The 25,546-nt window shown below is 51.0% G+C and overlaps 2 protein-coding genes across 2 annotated transcripts; both read left to right on the forward strand.

Moving 5' to 3' along the window:
- Window positions 1–705: 705 nt before the first annotated feature.
- On the forward strand, window positions 706–17,210 carry LOC138363128 (autotransporter adhesin BpaC-like). Its single transcript, XM_069322119.1, has 5 exons — window positions 706–854; window positions 1,166–2,217; window positions 2,480–3,266; window positions 4,215–4,343; window positions 17,153–17,210. Exons 1-5 carry the CDS (start codon window positions 706–708, stop codon window positions 17,208–17,210), a joined length of 2,175 nt encoding a protein of 724 aa, XP_069178220.1.
- A 2,061-nt stretch (window positions 17,211–19,271) lies between these two features.
- Window positions 19,272–20,243, forward strand: LOC138363129 (keratin-associated protein 10-8-like). Its single transcript, XM_069322120.1, has one exon. It carries the CDS (start codon window positions 19,272–19,274, stop codon window positions 20,241–20,243), a length of 972 nt encoding a protein of 323 aa, XP_069178221.1.
- Window positions 20,244–25,546: the final 5,303 nt, after the last annotated feature.

A 25,546-nucleotide genomic window follows, 5' to 3' on the forward strand; every position in this document is an offset into this window, starting at 1 on the left:
GCACCTCCTGCCCATCGTCGCCGGCCCAGGTGATCATGGCTGACGTGATCATGGCTGACGTGATCATGGGGCTGACGTGATCATTGCTGACGTGATCATGGCTGACGTGATCATGGCTGACGTGATCATGTCTGACGTGATCATGTCTGACGTGATCATGTCTGACGTGATCATGTCTGACGTTATCATGGCTAACGTTATCATAGCTGACGTGATCATGGCTGACGTGATCATGGCTGACGTGATCATGACTGACGTGATCATAGCTGACGTGATCATGGCTGACGTGATCATGGGGCTGACGTGATCATGGCTGACGTGATTATGGCTGACGTGATCATGGCTGACGTGATCATGGCTGACGTGATCATGTCTGACGTGATCATGTCTGACGTGATCATAGCTGACGTGATCATGGCTGACGTGATCATGGGGCTGACGTGATCATGGCTGACGTGATTATGGCTGACGTGATCATGGCTGACGTGATCATGTCTGACGTGATCATGTCTGACGTGATCATGGCTGACGTGATCATGGCTGACGTGATCATGGCTGACGTGATCATGGCTGACGTGATCATGGCTGACGTGATCATGTCTGACGTGATCATGGCTGACGTGATCATGGCTGACGTGATCATGGCTGACGGGATCATGGCTGACGGGATCATGGGGCTGACGTGATCATGGGGCTGACGTGATCATGGCTGACGTGATCATGGCTGACGTGATCATGGCTGACGTGATCATGGCTGACGTGATCATGTCTGACGTGATCATGGCTGAGTACGTGATCATGGCTGACGTGATCATGGCTGACGTGATCATGGCTGACGTGATCATGGGGCTGACGTGATCATGGCTGACGTGATCATTGCTGACGTGATCACGGCTGACGTGATCATGGCTGACGTGATCACGGCTGACGTGATCATGGCTGACGTGATCATGGCTGACGTGATCATGGGGCTGACGTGATCATGGCTGACGTGATCATAGCTGACGTGATCACGGCTGACGTGATCACGGCTGACGTGATCATGGCTGACGTGATCATGGCTGACGTGATCATGGCTGACGTGATCATGGCTGACGTGATCATGGCTGACGCGAGGAGTGTCAGATCACCCGGCGAGGCGATAACGAATAAGGAAGTCACGCAGGTATGGACCAGAGCTGACCACCGCTACTTCAGCCCCAAGGGTGAGAACAGTGAAGCCGCTGGCAGGCACAGTGAAGCCGCTGGCAGGCACAGTCAAGCCGCTGGCAGGCACAGTCAAGCCGCTGGCAGCCACAGTCAAGCTGCTGGCAGGCACAGTCAAGCTGCTGGCAGGCACAGTCAAGCCGCTGGCAGGCACAGTCAAGCCGCTGGTAGGCACAGTCAAGCTGCTGGCAGGCACAGTCAAGCCGCTGGCAGGCACAGTCAAGCCGCTGGCAGGCACAGTCAAGCCGCTGACAGGCACAGTCAAGCTGCTGGCAGGCACAGTCAAGCCGCTGGCAGGCACAGTCAAGCTGCTGGCAGGCACAGTCAAGCTGCTGGCAGGCACAGTCAAGCTGCTGGCAGGCACAGTCAAGCTGCTGGCAGCCACAGTCAAGCCGCTGGCAGGCACAGTCAAGCTGCTGGCAGGCACAGTCAAGCCGCTGGCAGCCACAGTCAAGCCGCTGGCAGGCACAGTCAAGCCGCAGGCAGGCACAGTCAAGCTGCTGGCAGGCACAGTCAAGCTGCTGGCAGGCACAGTCAAGCCGCTGTCAGGCACAGTCAAGCCGCTGGCAGGCACAGTCAAGCTGCTGGCAGGCACAGTCAAGCTGCTGGCAGCCACAGTCAAGCCGCTGGCAGGCACAGTCAAGCCGCTGGCAGGCACAGTCAAGCCGCTGGCAGGCACAGTCAAGCTGCTGGCAGGCACAGTCAAGCCGCTGGCAGGCACAGTCAAGCCGCTGGCAGGCAAAGTCAAGCTGCTGGCAGGCACAGTCAAGCCGGTGGCAGGCACAGTCAAGCTGCTGGCAGGCACAGTCAAGCCGCTGGCAGGCACAGTCAAGCCGCTGGCAGGCACAGTCAAGCTGCTGGCAGGCACAGTCAAGCCGCTGGCAGGCACAGTCAAGCTGCTGGCAGGCACAGTCAAGCCGCTGGCAGGCACAGTCAAGCTGCTGGCAGGCACAGTCAAGCTGCTGGCAGCCACAGTCAAGCTGCTGGCAGGCACAGTCAAGCCGCTGGCAGGCAAGTCAAGCCGCTGGCAGGCACAGTCAAGCTGCTGGCAGCCACAGTCAAGCTGCTGGCAGGCACAGTCAAGCTGCTGGCAGGCACAGTCAAGCCGCTGGCAGCCACAGTCAAGCCGCTGGCAGGCACAGTCAAGCTGCTGGCAGGCACAGTCAAGCTGCTGGCAGCCACAGTCAAGCCGCTGGCAGGCACAGTCAAGCCGCTGGCAGCCACAGTCAAACTGCTGGCAGCCACAGTCAAGCTGCTGGCAATCACAGTCAAGCTGCTGGCAGCCACAGTCAAGCTGCTGGCAGGCACAGTCAAGCTGCTGGCAGGCACAGTCAAACTGCTGGCAGCCACAGTCAAGCTGCTGGCAGCCACAGTCAAGCTGCTGGCAATCACAGTCAAGCTGCTGGCAATCACAGTCAAGCTGCTGGCAGCCACAGTCAAGCTGCTGGCAGCCACAGTCAAGCTGCTGGCAGCCACAGTCAAGCTGCTGGCAGCCACAGTCAAGCTGCTGGCAGCCACAGTCAAGCTGCTGGCAGCTACAGTCAAGCTGCTGGCAGGCACAGTCAAGCTGCTGGCAGCCACAGTCAAGCTGCTGGCAGCCACAGTCAAGCTGCTGGCAGCCACAGTCAAGCTGCTGGCAGCCACAGTCAAGCTGCTGGCAGCCACAGTCAACTGCTGGCAGGCACAGTCAAGCTGCTGGCAGCCACAGTCAAGCTGCTGGCAGGCACAGTCAAGCTGCTGGCAGCCACAGTCAAGCCGCTGGCAGGCACAGTCAAGCTGCTGGCAGCCAATGTCAAGCTGCTGGCAGCCACAGTCAAGCTGCTGGCAGCCACAGTCAAGCTGCTGGCAGGCACAGTCAAGCTGCTGGCAGGCACAGTCAAGCTGCTGGCAGCCACAGTCAAGCTGCTGGCAGGCACAGTCAAGCTGCTGGCAGCCAATGTCAAGCTGCTGGCAGCCACAGTCAAGCTGCTGGCAGCCACAGTCAAGCCGCTGGCAGGCACAGCACAAGCCTACCTTGGCCGGGCGCTGCCCCTCACAAGTGACCAACACGCACGAGAAAAGTTCGCCTTTCCCCATCAGCTGGGCATCCGTGTCCTCATCACGACTATCATCACCATCATCACCATCACCATCATCACCCTCATCACCATCACCATCACCATCACCACCATCATCATCATCATCACCACCATCACCATCATCACCATCACCACCATTATCACCATCATCACCATCATCACCATCACCACCATCACCATCATCACCATCATCACCATCATCACCATCACCATCATCATCTATCTAATTGCCTCGTTAGCAATTATCAATCGTTTCCTGGCCAAAGACTCCTGCATGTACACTAATCAAAATATTTGGGTTGCCGGGTTTGGGAAGGGTTATAGTAAACGGCGTTTGTAGTGGACGTTGGGTCGCTCAACTACCCTGTTGATAACGACCCTACCATGATGGTTCACTCTAGCACCACACAGCCAGCCTAGTGTGTGGCTGGCTGACTCTAACTCCATCTATAGTCTATGTCTAACTCTCCAAATAGTCGAGGGCAGCCCCTCTAAATTACCACCTTCCCAAACAGGTTCAATAACAGCACCCGCGTCGTGCAATATCTGTAGCAATCACTGTATTTGCAACAGTAATAGTAGTATAAACAGGAATTGTTATTTTCCTGTTAAACTTCCACTCCTTCCACCACCTCGGCCCGACGGTCCTGCCACGTTGGACAGTTTGTATTCCTGTGGCAGTGTAAGCCTATCATGAAGCCTCGCCTATCTGTACTTGCGGGGGGTTGAGCTCTGGCTCTTTGGTCCCGCCTCTCAACCGTGAATCAACTGGTGTACAGGTTCCTGAGCCTACTGGGCTCTATCATATCTATATTTGAAGCTGTGTATGGAGTCAGCCTCCACCACATCACTGCCTAATGCATTCCATTTGTTAACTACTCTGACACTGAAAAAAAATTATAATGTTCTGTGGCTCATTTGGTTACTCAGGTTCCACCCGTATCTCCCTGTTCGTGTCCCACCCGTGCTCAATAGTTTGTCTCTCAACTCTGAGAATTTTGAAGATGTGACCCAGATTAGACACTTCCTGCACAACATGTCCAAGAAGATACGAAACATGTGCATCTTTCCTCAATCATGGCACCTTTGTTTACATTTATTACAGATTTTCCCAAGCTTGGAAAGTTACAATCCAATATTATTTATTATTATTTTTAATATTATTTTCAATATTATTTTTAATATTATTATTATTTTTATTATTATTGAACAATCTGGTAGGACTTTGCTGCTCAAACTGTTTAATAAATTTAATAATAAATATTTTTAATAAAAAGCCGCCACGATTGAGTAAAGATGAACAGGTTTCGTAAGTAGATGCGTAAATGCTTGACGAATTCTGGAGTTAAAATGTAGTGGTGGTGGAGTTGTAACTCCCCATCTTGAGGGACCAGAGGGTTCACTCCTGTGATAGTATCACCTGGGAGCTCTGCCCTCCCAGTCCCAGTACTGTGGACGTGTTCCGTCAGGGAACACACGCGCGTCAGGGAACACACACGCGTCAGGGAACACACGCGCGCCAGGGAACACACGCGCGTCAGGGAACACACACGCGCCAGGGAACACACGCGCGCCAGGGAACACACACGCGCCAGGGAACACACGCGCGTCAGGGAACACACGCGCGCCAGGGAACACACACGCGCCAGGGAACACACGCGCGCCAGGGAACACACACGCGTCAGGGAACACACGCGCGCCAGGGAACACACACGCGCCAGGGAACACACGCGCGTCAGGGAACACACGCGCGCCAGGGAACACACACGCGTCAGGTAACACACGCGCGCCAGGGAACACACACGCGTCAGGGAACACACGCGCGCCAGGGAACACACGCGCGTCAGGGAACACACACGCGTCAGGGAACACACGCGCGCCAGGGAACACACGCGCGCCAGGGAACACACGCGCGTCAGGGAACACACGCGCGTCAGGGAACACACGCGCGCCAGGGAACACACACGCGTCAGGGAACACACGCGCGCCAGGGAACACACACGCGTCAGGGAACACACGCGCGCCAGGGAACACACGCGCGTCAGGGAACACACGCGCGTCAGGGAACACACGCGCGTCAGGGAACACACAAGCGTCAGGGAACACACACGCGTCAGGGAACACACGCGCGTCAGGGAACACACACGCGTCAGGGAACACACGCGCGTCAGGGAACACACACGCGTCAGGGAACACACACGCGTCAGGGAACACACGCGCGTCAGGGAACACACGCGCGTCAGGGAACACACACGCGTCAGGGAACACATGCGCGTCAGGGAACACACACGCGTCAGGGAACACACACGCGTCAGGGAACACACGCGCGTCAGGGAACACACACGCGTCAGGGAACACACACGCGTCAGGGAACACACACGCGTCAGGGAACACACACGCGTCAGGGAACACACACGCGTCAGGGAACACACACGCGTCAGGGAACACACACGCGTCAGGGAACACACGCGCGTCAGGGAACACACACACACACGCGTCAGGGAACACACGCGCGTCAGGGAACACACACGCGTCAGGGAACACACACGCGTCAGGGAACACACACGCGTCAGGGAACACACGCGCGTCAGGGAACACACACGCGTCAGGGAACACACGCGCGTCAGGGAACACACACACACACGCGTCAGGGAACACACGCGCGTCAGGGAACACACACGCGTCAGGGAACACACACACACACGCGTCAGGGAACACACACACACACGCGTCAGGGAACACACGCGCGTCAGGGAACACACACGCGTCAGGGAACACACACGCGTCAGGGAACACACACGCGTCAGGGAACACACGCGCGTCAGGGAACACACGCGCGTCAGGGAACACACACGCGTCAGGGAACACACGCGCGTCAGGGAACACACACACACACGCGTCAGGGAACACACGCGCGTCAGGGAACACACACGCGTCAGGGAACACACACACACACGCGTCAGGGAACACACACACACACGCGTCAGGGAACACACGCGCGCCAGGGAACACACACGCGTCAGGGAACACACACGCGTCAGGGAACACACGCGCGTCAGGGAACACACACGCGTCAGGGAACACACGCGCGTCAGGGAACACACACGCGTCAGGGAACACACGCGCGTCAGGGAACACACACGCGTCAGGGAACACACGCGCGTCAGGGAACACACACGCGTCAGGGAACACACACGCGTCAGGGAACACACGCGCGTCAGGGAACACACACGCGTCAGGGAACACACGCGCGCCAGGGAACACACACGCGTCAGGGAACACACACGCGTCAGGGAACACACACGCGTCAGGGAACACACACGCGTCAGGGAACACACGCGCGTCAGGGAACACACGCGCGTCAGGGAACACACACGCGTCAGGGAACACACACGCGTCAGGGAACACACGCGCGTCAGGGAACACACACGCGTCAGGGAACACACACGCGTCAGGGAACACACACGCGTCAGGGAACACACACGCGTCAGGGAACACACACGCGTCAGGGAACACACGCGCGTCAGGGAACACACACGCGTCAGGGAACACACACGCGTCAGGGAACACACACGCGTCAGGGAACACACACGCGTCAGGGAACACACACGCGTCAGGGAACACACGCGCGCCAGGGAACACACGCGCGTCAGGGAACACACGCGCGTCAGGGAACACACACGCGTCAGGGAACACACACGCGTCAGGGAACACACACGCGTCAGGGAACACACACACACACGCGTCAGGGAACACACACACACACGCGTCAGGGAACACACGCGCGTCAGGGAACACACACGCGTCAGGGAACACACGCGCGTCAGGGAACACACACGCGTCAGGGAACACACACGCGTCAGGGAACACACGCGCGTCAGGGAACACACGCGCGTCAGGGAACACACACGCGTCAGGGAACACACGCGCGTCAGGGAACACACGCGCGTCAGGGAACACACGCGCGTCAGGGAACACACACGCGTCAGGGAACACACACGCGTCAGGGAACACACGCGCGTCAGGGAACACACACGCGTCAGGGAACACACGCGTCAGGGAACACACGCGCGCCAGGGAACACACACGCGTCAGGGAACACACACGCGTCATGGAACACACGCGCGCCAGGGAACACACACGCGTCAGGGAACACACACGCGTCAGGGAACACACACGCGTCAGGGAACACACGCGCGCCAGGGAACACACACGCGTCAGGGAACACACGCGCGCCAGGGAACACACACGCGTCAGGGAACACACGCGCGCCAGGGAACACACACGCGTCAGGGAACACACGCGCGCCAGGGAACACACACGCGACAGGGAACACACGCGCGTCAGGGAACACACGCGCGTCTGGGAACACACGCGCGCCAGGGAACACACACGCGTCAGGGAACACACGCGCGCCAGGGAACACACGCGTCAGGGAACACACACACACGCACAGGACCAAACCTCGACGATCAGGTGGACACGCAAACAGGGATACCTATACAAAAACATTCATACAAGGACACACACTACCAGATATACACAGCATATTTAACCCAAACACAGAAGTGGCAGAGGGACACTGCACCGTCACCCCACACCGTCACACCGCACCGTCACACCACACCGTCACACCACACCGTCACACATCACCGTCACACTACACCGTCACACATCACCGTCACACCACACCGTCACACATCACCGTCACACCACACCGTCACACATCACCGTCACACATCACCGTCACACCACACCGTCACACACATCACCGTCACACAGGCTCCAGCAACAAAGAGAACATTAACCGGCCACCGTCCTGACGCCCCCCCCCCCCCCCTCACCAGTCTCCAGAAACCATTACCTCGCCAGGAATGACTCGTGTTAACAGCACTCAACCCTCCATAACACCACACAACCCTCCATAACACCACACAACCCTCCATAACACCACACAACCCTCCATAACACCACTCAACCCTCCATAACACCACACAACCCTCCATAACACCACACAACCCTCCATAACACCACACAACCCTCCATAACACCACACAACCCTCCATAACACCACACAACCCTCCATAACACCACACAACCCTCCATAACACCACACAACCCTCCATAACACCACACAACCCTCCATAACACCACACAACCCTCCATAACACCACACAACCCTCCATAACAGCACACAACCCTCCATAACACCACACAACCCTCCATAACACCACACAACCCTCCATAACACCACACAACCCTCCATAACACCACACAACCCTCCATAACAGCACTCAACCCTCCATAACACCACACAACCCTCCATAACAGCACTCAACCCTCCATAACACCACTCAACCCTCCATAACACCACTCAACCCTCCATAACACCACACAACCCTCCATAACAGCACTCAACCCTCCATAACAGCACACAACCCTCCATAACAACACTCAACCCTCCATAACAGCACTCAACCCTCCATAACACCACTCAACCCTCCATAACACCACACAACCCTCCATAACAGCACACAACCCTCCATAACACCACTCAACCCTCCATAACACCACACAACCCTCCATAACACCACACAACCCTCCATAACAGCACACAACCCTCCATAACAACACTCAACCCTCCATAACAGCACTCAACCCTCCATAACACCACTCAACCCTCCATAACACCACTCAACCCTCCATAACACCACACAACCCTCCATAACAGCACACAACCCTCCATAACACCACACAACCCTCCATAACACCACTCAACCCTCCATAACACCACTCAACCCTCCATAACACCACACAACCCTCCATAACAGCACACAACCCTCCATAACACCACACAACCCTCCATAACACCACTCAACCCTCCATAACACCACACAACCCTCCATAACAGCACACAACCCTCCATAACACCACTCAACCCTCCATAACACCACACAACCCTCCATAACAGCACACAACCCTCCATAACACCACTCAACCCTCCATAACACCACACAACCCTCCATAACACCACACAACCCTCCATAACACCACACAACCCTCCATAACACCACACAACCCTCCATAACAGCACACAACCCTCCATAACACCACACAACCCTCCATAACACCACACAACCCTCCATAACAGCACACAACCCTCCATAACACCACACAACCCTCCATAACACCATACAACCCTCCATAACACCACACAACCCTCCATAACACCACTCAACCCTCCATAACACCACACAACCCTCCATAACAGCACACAACCCTCCATAACACCACACAACCCTCCATAACACCACACAACCCTCCATAACACCACACAACCCTCCATAACACCACACAACCCTCCATAACAGCACTCAACCCTCCATAACACCACACAACCCTCCATAACAGCACTCAACCATCCATAACACCACTCAACCCTCCATAACACCACACAACCCTCCATAACAGCACACAACCCTCCATAACACCACACAACCCTCCATAACAGCACTCAACCCTCCATAACAGCACACAACCCTCCATAACACCACTCAACCCTCCATAACACCACACAACCCTCCATAACACCACACAACCCTCCATAACACCACACAACCCTCCATAACACCACTCAACCCTCCATAACACCACTCAACCCTCCATAACACCACACAACCCTCCATAACAGCACTCAACCCTCCATAACACCACACAACCCTCCATAACACCACACAACCCTCCATAACACCACACAACCCTCCATAACACCACTCAATCCTCCATAACAGCACTCAACCCTCCATAACAGCACTCAACCCTCCATAACAGCACTCAACCCTCCATAACAGCACTCAACCCTCCATAACACCACACAACCCTCCATAACACCACACAACCCTCCATAACACCACACAACCCTCCATAACAGCACACAACCCTCCATAACAGCACACAACCCTCCATAACACCACTCAACCCTCCATAACACCACACAACCCTCCATAACACCACACAACCCTCCATAACACCACTCAACCCTCCATAACACCACTCAACCCTCCATAACACCACACAACCCTCCATAACACCACACAACCCTCCATAACAGCACACAACCCTCCATAACACCACTCAACCCTCCATAACACCACACAACCCTCCATAACAGCACACAACCCTCCATAACAGCACACAACCCTCCATAACACCACTCAACCCTCCATAACACCACACAACCCTCCATAACACCACACAACCCTCCATAACAGCACTCAACCCTCCATAACACCACTCAACCCTCCATAACACCACACAACCCTCCATAACACCACACAACCCTCCATAACACCACACAACCCTCCATAACAGCACACAACCCTCCATAACACCACTCAACCCTCCATAACACCACACAACCCTCCATAACACCACACAACCCTCCATAACACCACACAACCCTCCATAACACCACACAACCCTCCATAACACCACACAACCCTCCATAACACCACACAACCCTCCATAACACCACACAACCCTCCATAACACCACACAACCCTCCATAACACCACACAACCCTCCATAACACCACACAACCCTCCATAACACCACACAACCCTCCATAACAGCACTCGACCCTCCATAACAGCACACAAATGTTACCCAACACTGTCACTTCCGCCGGAAATACTAACCTGTACACGCAATTTACAAAATAACCAAAACTGACTGGAGAAGAAGAACAAAATAACATACAACTACACTATCTGGAGACGAGAACAAGACATTCCAATATACAGAAAGTCTTAGAACTCAAGTGGAATAATGGGAACCTGAAGCAATGTCCAACACTTGAGCGGTGTTTTCAGAATACTGTACATTTGGTATAATATGTAATTTGTTACTACAAAGTAGGTAACTGTTACACTTATACACACACACACACACAGACTTGACAGGGTTGATACCTGGTTGATACCTGGTTGACGGGGTTCTGGGAGTTCATATTCTACTCCCCAAGCCCGGCCCGAGGCCAGGCTTGACTTGTGAGAGTTTGGTCCACCAGGCTATTGCTTGGAGTGGCCCACAGGCCCACATACCCACCACGGCCCGGTTGGTCCGACACTACTTGAAGAAAACAATCTAGTTTCCTCTTGAAGATGTCCACGGTTGTTCCGGCAATATTTCATGTACTCGCTGGGAGGACGTTGAACAACCGCGGACCTCTGATGTTTATACAGTGTTCTCTGATTGTGCCTATGGCATCCCTGCTCTTCACTGGTTTTATTCTGCATTTTCTTCGATGTCGTTCACTCCAGTACGTTGTTATTTTACTGTGCAGATTTTGGACCTGTCCCTCTCAGGATGGTAGACCAGGTTGGACAATTTAACACTGGTGGTACACGAACAAGGAGGCACAGGTTGTGGAGATGGTCAGAGAAATGGCTACTGGAATTCAACACGAGCAAATGTAAAGTTATGGAAATGGGACTAGGAGATAGGAGACCAAAGGGACAGTACACAATGAAGGGGAACAGCCTACCTGTAACGATGCGTGAAAGAGACCTGGGGGTGGACGTAACACCTAATCTATCTCCTGAGGCACATATAAATAGGATAACGACAGCAGCGTACTCTACACTGGCAAAAGTTAGAACATCATTCAGAAACCTAAGTAAGGAGGCATTTAGGGCGCTTTACACTGCCTACGTAAGGCCAGTCTTAGAGTATGCCGCCTCATCATGGAGTCCCCATCTGAAGAAGCATATAATGAAACTGGAAAAGGTTCAGAGGTTTGCAACGAGACTCGTCCCAGAGCTACGAGGGATGGGGTATGAGGAGCGCCTGAGGGAACTGTGCCTTACGACACTAGAAAGAAGAAGGGAGAGGGGGGACATGATAGGAACGTATAAGATACTCAGAGGGATTGACAGAGTGGACATAGACGAAATGTTCACACGGAATAGTAACAGAACGAGGAGACATGGATGGAAGCTTGAAACTCAGATGAGTCACAGAGATGTTAGGAAGTTTTCTTTTAGCGTGAGAGTAGTGCGAAAATGGAATGCACTTCAGGAACAGGTTGTGGAAGCAAATACTATTCATAATTTTAAAACCAGGTATGATAGGGAAATGGGACAGGAGTCATTGCTGTAAACAACCGATGCTCGAAAGGCGGGATCCAAGAGTCAATGCTCGATCCTGCAGACACAACTAGGTGAGTACAACTAGGTGAATACAGGTGGAAACTGAGTACCCAAATGAGCCACAAGGACGTTAGAAAGAACTTTTTCAGTGTCAGAGTAGTTAACAGATGGAATGCATTAGGCAGTAATGTGGTGGAGGCTGACTCCATACACAGTTTTAAATGTAGACATGATAGAGCCCAGTAGGCTCAGGAATCTGTACACCAGTTGATTGACGGTTGAGAGGCGGGACCAAAGAGTTGAAACTCAACCCACGCAAGCACCACTAAGTGAGTACACACAGGTGTCAAATGAGCCGTTGGTTCAATATGAACCTATGACCAAAATACCAAAAAAACGGGAAGTGTAGAGAGATCAATAAACCTAACTACGTAAAAAGTTTATCATCTAAAAACTTAGAAAATGGGATGTGGACTTGTGGCAAGGCCACACGACTGCTTGAGACGGCAGCAGCACAAGAATGTGTAATTGTTCACCAGGTGATTTGCAGTCAACGACTGACTGGTGTCTTTCATGTATTACAACACTGGAAATGACCCGGACGCGAGGTAAAGAGTCGCTCGTACTGCTCCAAAGATTCTCTCGTATCACGCTATTCCGACCTTCAGCCCGTCCTCGTGTACAAAGATCCAAGCTCGTTAATACAGCCACCAAACCCCCTGTTTATGCAGCCCGTCCTCCAAACAAAGACCCAAAAGTGATTCAATGCACCCGCCAAACCCCCTGTTTATGAATGAAAAGCGGTTTACACACGACTCACAACTGCTGACGTTCGAACATATCCGGAACAAGTGTTTCACTGACGAATTTTGTTCGAACCACAACGCTGTAAATGCTTCACCCACGGACTACAAATACAAATAATCGCCAATAGAACCTAAACACCTAACCTAACCTATGCCTATATATGCACAATATGCTAATATATTATAATATAAATTTATATTTGATAAAATTCCGTTTTGAATGAACAGCATGTTAAAATTTATGAATGAGTCTGTGGGGTTGACCGCTTTTGAAACCGTTTTTCATTCATAAACAGGGGGTTTGGCGGGTGCATGGAATCACTTTTGGCTCTTCGTTTGGAGGACGAGCTGCCACTTGTGTCCCCTTGTTCGCGTTCCACCCGTGTTAAAAAGTTTATCTTTATCTACCCTGTCAATTCCTCTGAGAATTTTATAGGTAGTGATCATGTCTCCCCTTACTCTTCTGTCTTCCAGTGTCGTGAGGTGCATCTCGCGCAGCCTTTCCTCGTAACTCATGCCTCTTACTTCTGGGACTAGCTTGGTGGTATAGCTCTGAACTTTTTCCAGCTTCGTCTTGTGCTTGACAAGGTACGGGCTCCATGCTGGGGCCGCATAATCCATACTGTGTGTGCGTGTGTGTGCGTGCGTGTGCGTGTGTGCGCGTGCGTGTGCGTGTGCGTGTGCGTGTGCGTGTGCGTGTGCGTGTGTGTGTGCGTGTGTGCGTGTGTGTGTGTGTGTGTGTGTGTGTGTGTGTGTGTGCGCGTGTGTCTGTGCGCGCGCGCGCTTGTTAGAGCAATATATGTAGTAGATATAATAGAGGAAAAAATAGACTGATTCGAAAGGCGGGGCCCACGAGCTAATACATAGCTCGATTCTGCAGCTACAAATATTAAAAACAAATACCAAACACACCCAAGCTAACAACATGACATACGAAGCGTCAGCACACGGAGGGTCAAGAGACGGTCATATTCTCCCCCTAATAATATCAGGGGGAAACAGCCCCCCCCCCAACACCTTCCATAACACCAGGGGGCAGAGAGAGACCCCAGGGGCCTGGGGGAGCCCCGGGCCCAGCCGGACGAGGCCTTAGCGAGACAACCACAGAACACCCCCCCCCCCCCAAGGTGTGTGGTCACGCCCTCCTTCACAACTGTGTATTACCGCAGGAATGTGTCCTTGTTAGCGTGCCGGGGGGAGGGGGTGCCAGGGTCTGTGGCGCACCACTATACTGTGGCCCTCACTATACTGTGGCCCTCACACAGTAGTAGTAGTAGTGAGGTAGAGAGAGCAACAGGTTGCAGCCAAGAATTGCTTGCAACAATACCAGTGACACAGATCTGTGCCACTCCTCCGTAACATTGGGATGTGCTCCATAATTAGGGGGGGACGGGAATTACCAGGGGGGGGGAAGGCGCCAAGCGATTACGACTATATAGGACTGGGAAGGGGTCAGGATAAGGATTTGGGATGGGACGGGAGGCAGGAATAGTGCCCAACCACTTGGACGGTCGGGGATTGAACGCAAGACCTGCATGAAGCGAGACCGTCGCTCTACCGTCCAGGTCGTACTCTCCCAGCAAGTTAGAGTTTCTCGTATACATGGTTGGCCGTTTAATGTACACTTTGCATACAAACCAATAACCCCTATTCACTATAGGAGCCCAACCACTTGGACTGGACGGTAGAGCGATAGTCTCTCATCTACCACGTCGACGGTCAATTCCGGACCGTCAAAGTGGTTGGGCACCATTCCTTTCCTCCGTCATATCCCAAATCCCTATTCTCATATTCCTTCCAATTGCTTAACAGTCGTCCTGGTTTAGTGCGTTCTTATGATAATTATCCTAACCTTTCACCACAGTGCGGGGAGTGTAGCCGTGCATACCAATGCTACGTGCTTTAAGCCAGCGTTCAAAACAATGAAAACTACCAATATAATTAACTTTCAATATTCAACGGAAGAGACTATACCGTTGGGACTGATAATGGTAAACCTAATGTTATGGAAGGAACTGTGCTGGCGTCTCTCTCTCTCTCTCTGAACAATGTAGAATATATTCTAAGTATCATCAATTCCACCCCCTTCACCTATTGTACTTACAAGCGTACCATCACTAGTTCTAATGGGGACCCACAGCCTCGGAGTCAAGAAGAAAATACATTCGAGATCTTGAAGGTCCTCAGTAATGGTAGTGTGCGCGAGTTTCTACTCCTTTCTCATTTCCCTCCCCTCTATTGTTGACATTGTGAAAGGTTGCAAGTTGAGCATTACAGTGACCGGGTCGAAGACTGAACTCCTTTGAATTACTCAGATTCTAGGCAGGATACAGCAGGAGTTTCCGCTCTGGATCGCCACACTGCGACGCTGAAACAGGAAACAGACATCCCTTTGATCTATGTGACACTGAGACTTGAACCAATTCCTCGAGATAGCTCATGGTACACATTCGCTAGGGGCTATGTGGGGAGTCTGATGCTATGGGGACAAATGTGTACCAGTGTCCCAGTTACCCAAACTTTGTTATATTTGACCACTACGGTCACCACTATGTCCACACTGTGGTTAGGCAACACCTGCCCGGCCAACGTTGGAGTAGATATTAGCCTCAGATGGATATACACGTGTTTAGTTCCACAGCAGCTGTCTGCCGGACCTCAAGGGGCTAACCTGTGATTGTATCTAGGCGAAGCACAGGGCTGTCAGGGTTTTGGATCGCAAGATACAGGGTCTCGCTCAGCTGGGAACTGGGCTGTGCGGAGGCTCCTCTTAAAGATGTGTACAGGCATACCTGCTTGATGGGGTCCTACTTGATGTTCAATATTCTGGGAGTTCTTCTACTCCCCATGCCCGGCCCGAGGCCAGGCTTGACTTGAGAGCTTGGTCCAACAGGCTGTTGCTTGGAGCGGTCTGCAGGCCCACCACAGCCCGGTTGGTTCAGCACTTCTTGAAGAAAACAATCTAGTTCTCTCTTTAAGATGTCACGGTTGCTCCGGCAATATGTTCCTTATACTCGCTGGGAGGATGTTGAACAAACATGGACCTCGATGTTTATACTGTGTTCTCTGATTGTGCCTATGGCACCTCTGCTCTTCACTGGTTCTATTCTGTATTTTCTTCCATATCGTTCACTCCAGTACGTTGTTGTTTTACTGTGTAGATTTGGGACCTGGTCCTCTAGCATTTTCCATGTGTATATTATTTGGTATCTCTCTCGTCTCCTTTCTTAGTGAGTATATTTGGAGAGCTTTGAGACGATCCCAATAATTTAGGTGCTTTATCACGTCTATGTATGCCTTCTATGTTCTCTGTACTCCCTCTATTTCAGCAATCTCTCCTGCTCTGAAGGGGGAAGTGAGTACTGAGCAGTACTCAAGATGGGATAGTACAAGTGATTTCAATAGTACAACCATTGTGATGGGATCACAGTGGTTCTGGTTCTGGCTCAGTGGTTTTTCTGGCTGACGCAATATTTGCTTGGTTATGCTCCCTAAACGTTAGGTCGTCGGACATCATTATTCCCAAATCTTTTATATGTTGCTTTCTTTCTATGGGCAGATTTGATTGTGTTTTGTACCCTGTATTATGTTCAAAGTCCTAAATTTTTTACCGAACCTGAATACCTGGAATTTATCACTGTTAAACATTATATTATTTTCTGCTGCCCAGTCGAAAACTTTACTAATATTTGCTCGTAGTTTTTCCATGTCTTCAGCAGAGGTAATTTTCATGTTGATTTTGATGTCATCTGCAAAGGATGATACGAAGCTGTGACGTATTTTTGTCTATATCTGCTATGAGAATAAGGAAAAGCAGTGGTGCAAGGACTGTATCCTGAGGTACAAAGCTTTTAACTGTGCTTGGACTATATTTTATATGGTTGACTGTTACTCTTTATGTTCTGTTCGACAGAAAACTGAAATTCCACAGTTCTACTTTACCAGTTATTCCCATTGACATCATTTTGTGACCTCTTCTTCCACACTATACTGAGTGCCGGTGCTACTGGCACTTTGCATTTCTTTATAAATATTGAATTCCATGAGTCTGGACCCGGGGCTGAGTGCATGGGCATATTGTCAATTTCTCTTTCAAAATCTGCCACGCTTGTGTTGATATCAATTATATTTAAAGGGGTTTGGATAACACACATAAAGAAGTTGTCTGGATCTTCCACATTCATGTTGTTTACTGAAGTGCTAAACATGTCCTCATACTGCTTTTTTAGGATTTCACTCATTTCTTTGTCATCCTCAGTGAATGAACCTTCACGAGTACGAATAGGTCCAATACTGGCAGTGGTTTTTGCTTTTGATTTCGCATATGTGAAGAAGTATTTTGGGGTTTTCTATATTTCTTGAACTGTTTTGTTCTAGTTGCCTTTCTTCAGTCTCATATGAATGCTTCAGTCTCTGCTCGATTTCTTTAATGTGTATTATATTTCTTCAATGTGCATGTGTATTTGTATCGTGTAGTGTGAGTATGTATATATATATATATATATATATATATATATATATATATATATATATATATATATATATATATATATATATATGTGTGTGTGTGTATATCACGAAAATAAACACGTGATTAAGAATGTGACAATGTCAGACCACGGAGGAAAAATGAAACAGGAAATTTCCTTAAGTACTTTCGTATATTAAATACATCTTCAGAAGGTCTGAAGATGTATATATAGGTCTGAAGATATATATATATATATATATATATATATATATATATATATATATATATATATATATATATATATATATATATTGAGTAATCATCTTCCTATCCAGCTGTTTGCTCAAGAGACTGTTCTCTTTTATCTCTTGTTCTCGTTACCCTCTTCTTGCATAACCGTTATCGCATCGTGTCTTAACATCTCCATTGTTGTCTTCTACATCCTCCACCATCTTCACAGCTCTCGTTCCATTCATTCCTCCTTATGGGTTTGTATTGTTTAAGCTTCTCTATTGAAGAGGTCATACCTTACTACTTCCAGTTTAAAGTGTCGCATAAATTAGGTAAGTCCTCGACCACGTTAACAGGGATATTCATCTCCCCGCTCAGTTGCCCTTTATTATGCTGTTATCCTCTACTGTGCCTGACACCTTCAGCATCAAGCAGCATTTATCAAGTCCTCTGGCGGGTAACTCTCACTCCAGCAGCTGTCCAGCCTTGAGGCTATCCGCTGACCACACTCGTTAGCTTTCGTTATTTTGTAGCCATTGTGGTGTTCGGGCACTTCCTCAGCATAACTGTACCCCGGAGCCTGTATGCTGTACCAGCCCCGGCGCCTGTATGCTGTACCAGCCCCGGAGCCTGTATGTTGTACCAGCCCCGGCGCCTGTATGCTGTACCAGCCCCGGCGCCTGTATGCTGTACCAGCCCCGGAGCCTGTATGCTGTACCAGCCCCGGAGCCTGTATGCTGTACCAGCCCCGGAGCCTGTATGCTGTACCAGCCCCGGAGCCTGTATGCTGTACCAGCCCCGGAGCCTGTATGCTGTACCAGCCCCGGAGCCTGTATGCTGTACCAGCCCCGGAGCCTGTATGCTGTACCAGCCCCGGAGCCTGTATGCTGTACCAGCCCCGGAGCCTGTATGCTGTACCAGCCCCGGAGCCTGTATGCTGTACCAGCCCCGGAGCCTGTATGCTGTACCAGCCCCGGAGCCTGTATGCTGTACCAGCCCCGGAGCCTGTATGCTGTACCAGCCCCGGAGCCTGTATGCTGTACCAGCCCCGGAGCCTGTATGCTGTACCAGCCCCGGAGCCTGTATGGTACCAGCCCCGGAGCCGGTATGCTGTACCAGCCCCGGAGCCTGTATGCTGTACCAGCCCCGGAGCCTGTATGCTGTACCAGCCCCGGAGCCTGTATGTTGTATCAGGAGGAGCCGTCGACCAGGAGGCCTGGTCGACGACCGGGCCGCGGGGACACTAAGCCCCGGAAGCACCTCAAGGTAGCCTCAAGGTAGGTAGGTATCAGCCCCAGTGCCTGTATGCTGTACCAGCCCCGGCGCCTGTATGCTGTATCAGCCTCAGTGCCTGTATGCTGTACCAGCCCCGGTGCTTGTATGCTGTATCAGCCCCCGGAGCCTGTATGCTGTATCAGCCCCTGGAGCCTGTATGCTGTATCAGCCCCCGGAGCCTGTATGCTGTATCAGCCCCCGGAGCCTGTATGCTGTATCAGCCCCCGGAGCCTGTATGCTGTATCAGCCCCCGGAGCCTGTATGCTGTATCAGCCCCCGGAGCCTGTATGCTGTATCAGCCCCCGGAGCCTGTATGCTGTATCAGCCCCCGGAGCCTGTATGCTGTATCAGCCCCCGGAGCCTGTATGCTGTATCAGCCCCTGGAGCCTGTATGCTGTATCAGCCCCCGGAGCCTGTATGCTGTATCAGCCCCTGGAGCCTGTATGCTGTATCAGCCCCCGGAGCCTGTATGCTGTATCAGCCCCGGAGCCTGTATGCTGTATCAGCCCCCGGAGCCTGTATGCTGTATCAGCCCCGGAGCCTGTATGCTGTATCAGCCCCCGGAGCCTGTATGCTGTATCAGCCCCCGGAGCCTGTATGCTGTATCAGCCCCCGGAGCCTGTATGCTGTACCAGCCCCGGAGCCTGTATGCTGTAGCAGCCCCGGCGCCTGTATGCTGTACCAGCCCCGGAGCCTGTATGCTGTACCAGCCCCGGAGCCTGTATGCTGTACCAGCCCCGGAGCCTGTATGCTGTACCAGCCCCGGAGCCTGTATGCTGTAACAGCCCCGGAGCCTGTATGCTGTACCAGCCACGGAGCCTGTATGCTGTACCAGCCCCGGAGCCTGTATGCTGTACCAGCCCCGGAGCCTGTATGCTGTATCAGCCCCGGAGCCTGTATGCTGTATCAGCCCCGGAGCCTGTATGCTGTACCAGCCCCGGAGCCTGTATGCTGTACCAGCCCCGGAGCCTGTATGCTGTACCAGCCCCGGAGCCTGTATGCTGTACCAGCCCCGGAGCCTGTATGATGTACCAGCCCCGGAGGCTTTGTGATGTACCAGCCCTGGAGCCTGTATGCTGTACCAGCCCCGGAGCCTGTATGCTGTATCAGCCCCGGAGCCTGTATGCTGTACCAGCTCCGGAGCCTGTATGCTGTACCAGCCCCGGAGCCAGTATGTTGTATCAGCCCCGGAGCCTGTATGATGTACCAGCCCCGGAGCCTGTATGCTGTACCAGCCTCGGAGCCTGTATGCTGTACCAGCCCCGGCGCCTGTATGATGTACCAGCCCCGGAGCCAGTATGTTGTATCAGCCCTGGAGCCTGTATGCTGTGCCAGCCCCGGAGCCTGTATGCTGTACCAGCCCCAGAGCCTGTATGCTGTACCAGCCCCGGAGCCTGTATGTTGTATCAGCCCCGGAGCCTGTATGCTGTGCCAGCCCCGGAGCCTGTATGCTGTATCAGCCCCGGAGCCTGTATGTTGTACCAGCCCCGGAGCCTGTATGCTGTATCAGCCCCGGAGCCTGTATGCTGTACCAGCTCCGGAGCCTGTATGATGTACCAGCCCCGGAGCCTGTATGCTGTACCAGCCCCGGAGCCTGTATGCTGTACCAGCCCCGGCGCCTGTATGCTGTACCAGCCCCGGAGTGCTGCTACCGTCTACTGCTGCTCCGGGACGCACGCACATGTGCACGCGCGTGCGATCTCCTCGTGAAGGAAAAAAGGTCAACGCAAATAAAAACTGATGATTCCCATACCTAGTGAGACGTGTTGTGGCGCCACGTCCGACCTTGCCGTATCCACCACGTCCGGCCTTGCCGTATCCACCACGTCCGGCCTTGCCGTATCCACCACGTCCGGCCTTGCCGTATCCACCACGTCTGGCCTTGCCGTATCCACCACGTCCGGCCTTGCCGTCTATCTATCTATCAGGGGGTAAAGTTTGGGATGGGACTGGGTGGGGGAGGGATGGTGCCCAATCACTTTATGACTGTCGGGGATTGATCGCTGCGACCTTGCCGCGTCTACCGTCCTCTCCCAGACTGATATATTGGGTATTTATCTGGTCACTGAGTACCGTAAGCTCAGTGGTGGTGGTGGAGTGATATTCTCTGACTCTAGAAGTGCTCTGCAGTCCTTATATAACCCATCACAATTTGTCTAAAGTAGCTTGTAATATTTAATTTAAAGTAATTTTTGCTAATGATAATAACTCTTGTATAAAATTTGTGTGGATCCCATCCCATGTTGGAGTTGGAAAACACGACTTTGTAGATCGATTGGCCAATGAGGCTTGCAGGAAAGAAAACATTGATTATGACTTTTGACTATCTAATGCAGTTATTAGAAACATACAGATTAAAGAAATTAATTCAGATTTAGAAGAACAAAGAAATGCCCAGAGACCTGAAAGTTGCAGTATTAAAAGCTATGATAACTTTTGTAATAATAAGTATTTGTCTGGTCAGCACAGTGACCGGACCAGGCAATGTGATGTAGTCATTGCGGTAGTTTACCTTGGCTATAGACACCTGGCAGGTTTGTAAGGCTAAGCCACTACCAGAATACTCAGATTGTAAACTCTGTGATAAACCTTTAATGCATTCACTAGAACACTATATTGTTGAATGTGAAACCGTAAAGGACTTTAGACCTCCTGGCCTCTTGTACCACCAACTGTGTAACTATTTCATTGACTCAGGTGTTCTGGACGACATCCTAACAATTTATCCAACATTTGCTTGTTCATTTTAAAGAACGAAGAAAAATTTTATTGATATTATTTTTAAGCTGCATCTCTTATGAACCCATCCCTGCCCTTGTGTGGCTGTGCACAATAGAAAGTTGATTTTACATATTCATACATTAAAACATTGATTGTAACCATGATATATATGTACTTCAGCCTACAGTTTAGACTTATTGTCTTATGTATGACCCTCTGTCCTGCGTGACAGTGAATACCAGCATTATCTTCACTTAAGACTTAATCGAAATACTCAGATTAGGCAAAATTGTAATTAAATTTTGTCAATAAAGATGTTAATAATAATACTCCTCTCTCAAAGCCAGCCAGTGTAGCCCATCTGCCAGTACTCTCGCCCTCCTGAGACCAGCTCCTCCAAGGTGGCACAGCACCAGGTGCCGGCCCTCTTAACCTAGCCACTTGTACACTTCCCCCCCCCCCTCTCCCTCCCACCCGTCCAGAACATCCAGGACATGGTATACAGGTTTACCTTGTGCAGGTGTTAGTGGTGATTATCCTCCTCACTACATTCCTCCTCCTGTTAAAGTCGTCTTCAGCCTAGTCCCAATGGAGACACCACTTTCCGCCCCCCCTGCCCCCACCACCTGCACCCCCCTCTTCCCCACCCCCCCCCCCACCCTCACGCCACACACCACCAGGAACTGAGCTTCACTCGCCTCTTCAACACCGGGGTCATTGCTGGCATAATCCCGGAAATACACTTTTGATGTGTGTCTACACGTTTTTTGTTTACACTTCTCGCACGTCAGGTGATTGGCGAGACTGTCCCTCGAGGACGCGCTCTAGGAATTAAACCAAAGCTTGTATACTAGCGAGCGAGGTGTAGGGCAGCGCCAGGCGGTACAGAGCCGGTAACAAGGATAATAGTTCACCCAAGATGGCCTGTGCATGTATACCAAAGCTGTCTGAACACTTGAGCCAGCAATAGCCACGGTAACCTATTCTTCAAGGAACCCTGACCTGGACACTAAGTTTTCTGTCAAACAGTACACGGGTGGCTGTTGACTCAGCTACTGGGAACAAAAAGTTGCAAGTAGCACAGGCCATGGTGAGCCCGTAGTGGACTCCCTGGCACAGGAGCGGGGCTGTAACTGGTACACTGGTATAACTTAATTTGTACTAGGTAGACCTAGGGTGTTTGAAACAGTGCTTATGAATGGTTCTTTCCAGAAGAAGTATGGCTTATCTGGGCGTTCTGCAAGAGATTTACATAGCGAACAAGTCAGAGTGTGTTTCTGCGCCTTTGGGACAAGCATAAGAGTTGTTGATGTGGGCAGGAATATTCTTGTGTAGAATAATAAACCCCACAATGTTTGAGTTAGGAAAACACTATTTGTCAAATATTGATACTGTTCTTAAAAGATTCCCCCATTTTGCACCCGCAAGGTAACGTAAGCTTTTAAGGGTTGATAGATGTTAATCTTCTTGTTTGAGGAGCTGTTCACTTGAGACAGTAAAGCAAGTCCCAGCTGTGTCTGGGTACAAGTGACAGGATGAACAACCAAGCGGGTTTTCTTTCTATTGGGGAGTGTTGTATATTGTAACACCTCCCAATTGTAACACCGCCCAAAAATGTACCACCATAATGAAATGCACCACTATAATGGAACACCACTATAATGGAACACTAAACTAATAAAGTAAACACTACTTATCCTGAGTAACACTTCCTCATCGGTTGCACTTGATAACACTGTTATGAGCTGACATATGATGGTTACACCGAAACCAAAGGTACACTGCCAATAAAGAAATGCTAACACAAGGATTAAATACGCTGCCACCATCTGCCTTTGACCATTGAAACTATATCAAGCAACGAGGCAAGAAACATTGCTTGACTAGGAGAGTACTTTCTATGATTGTCATTAATTATGGAAACGGTTGTCAGCCACTATATCCAAAAGGCTAAGAGGATTCAACAATTGACACAGACGGGAAATTTCACGTAAGTTTATTGAGACCAAAATTATGTCAATCACCAATTATAAATCCTACTCTAACACTGGCAAAAAGTTAAGAAATTTGGACATGGAACAAAAACTCAGAGATCACACACATTACCTTAAGCTATCTGTCTCTCCCTGGCTGAGATGTTCTTCACAGCCCCGCTCTCGATCCCGGTGTACCGCACTCTGTCCTCCCTAAGTCCCTAAAGGACCTCTATATACAACCCCCACAGGGGGAGGGGGAGATCTGCTGTTGCTACCACCAAGAGTGTACAAACACTCAAGAAATATTTTAAAAAGCTTGTTTGACATTCACCATACACTCTTCAAGAGAGGAGGGCATGCGCGATAAGGCGTACCGGCTCAGTAGAATGTGACACAAGCAACGCCTGTGTAGTGATGGGTCCCAGGAGCTGAAGTCGGGATCCACCTGGCCTGCCGCCACGCCACCCACGCTCCAACACCTGCACCTGCTACTTCTATTGGCAAGACATCGTCGACGTCACACTCTCTGCCCTGCTGTCACGACTCCTGCTATGTAGCTGCTGTCACTCATCATCGACCGTCAGCTTCAAGCAACTGGAGGTGAGATGTGCCTCCATACATCTCTCCTAACACCGTTCACCTGTGACCGGCCAAGTCCCCGGCCGCTGTCACTTGCCGCTGCTCTTCACACCACCACCTTCGAGCAGTTTGATAGCTTGACGAGGAGTCGGTCACCAGTAGACTCGCTCTGTCACCAGGCGTACCCCAGAGCTGTTACAAGAAGATCTCAGGGTATATGCAGGCATCATCGACGGGCAGACGCTGGACCAACATCAGGTCTTCTACATCACGTCTCCAATATCGCCACCAACATCACGTCTCCAACATCACGTCACCAACATCAGGTCACCAACATCGGGTCTCCAACATCGCCACCAACGCGAGAGTATAACGGATGCACGATAGGAAACGCGTATATCAACACGAACATTGATGTGTCAAGATTTACGAATGATGGATCAGAGAAATGACTTATTAACGGTGTCAAATAGTTTTGCCTAATCGGGTTAAAAGTGTAACAGTTATGGGGATGTAAAGTAACTAGGCCTAGAAAAAGTGGTCATAGACAGTGTTCTTAGCTAGATGACTTCGGTCTCTAGCACAAACTTTTCTTGAAATTTATTTTGTTTCATGTATGTATCTATTTTATTTTGTTTCATGTATGTATCTATGTGATAAGTCTGTCCTGGTGATGAGTGTCCAGGTTTCCTGTTTGTTACCAGTGTATGGGTACATAATTTTTTTATATTTGCATGTCTTTTTATTTCATTAAAATGTTGTAATGTTAAGTAATGTTTCTGTTGTGGTAAGAGGTAGTCTTACTATCAGTGTGTGCAGGGTGCATGGAGAGTGACCCTGGCACTATTGTCTTGTGCGGTATATGGATTGGCCCACAAGTATTCTGTTAACGTACGGTTCTATTGATGAGTTTTCATGTCTATTGTTGTATTTTTTACCATGTTTTATAACTTGTATAACTCATACGTTTGACTGTGGGTCATGAGGTACCCAGCAGATGTTTGGGGTATGTCCCACTTAGGTATAATGTTTCCTGGTATTTTTAATTACTTAG

This window comes from Procambarus clarkii, chromosome 10 (assembly GCF_040958095.1).
Source record: "Procambarus clarkii isolate CNS0578487 chromosome 10, FALCON_Pclarkii_2.0, whole genome shotgun sequence".
In the NCBI taxonomy this organism is placed as follows: domain Eukaryota; kingdom Metazoa; phylum Arthropoda; class Malacostraca; order Decapoda; family Cambaridae; genus Procambarus; species Procambarus clarkii.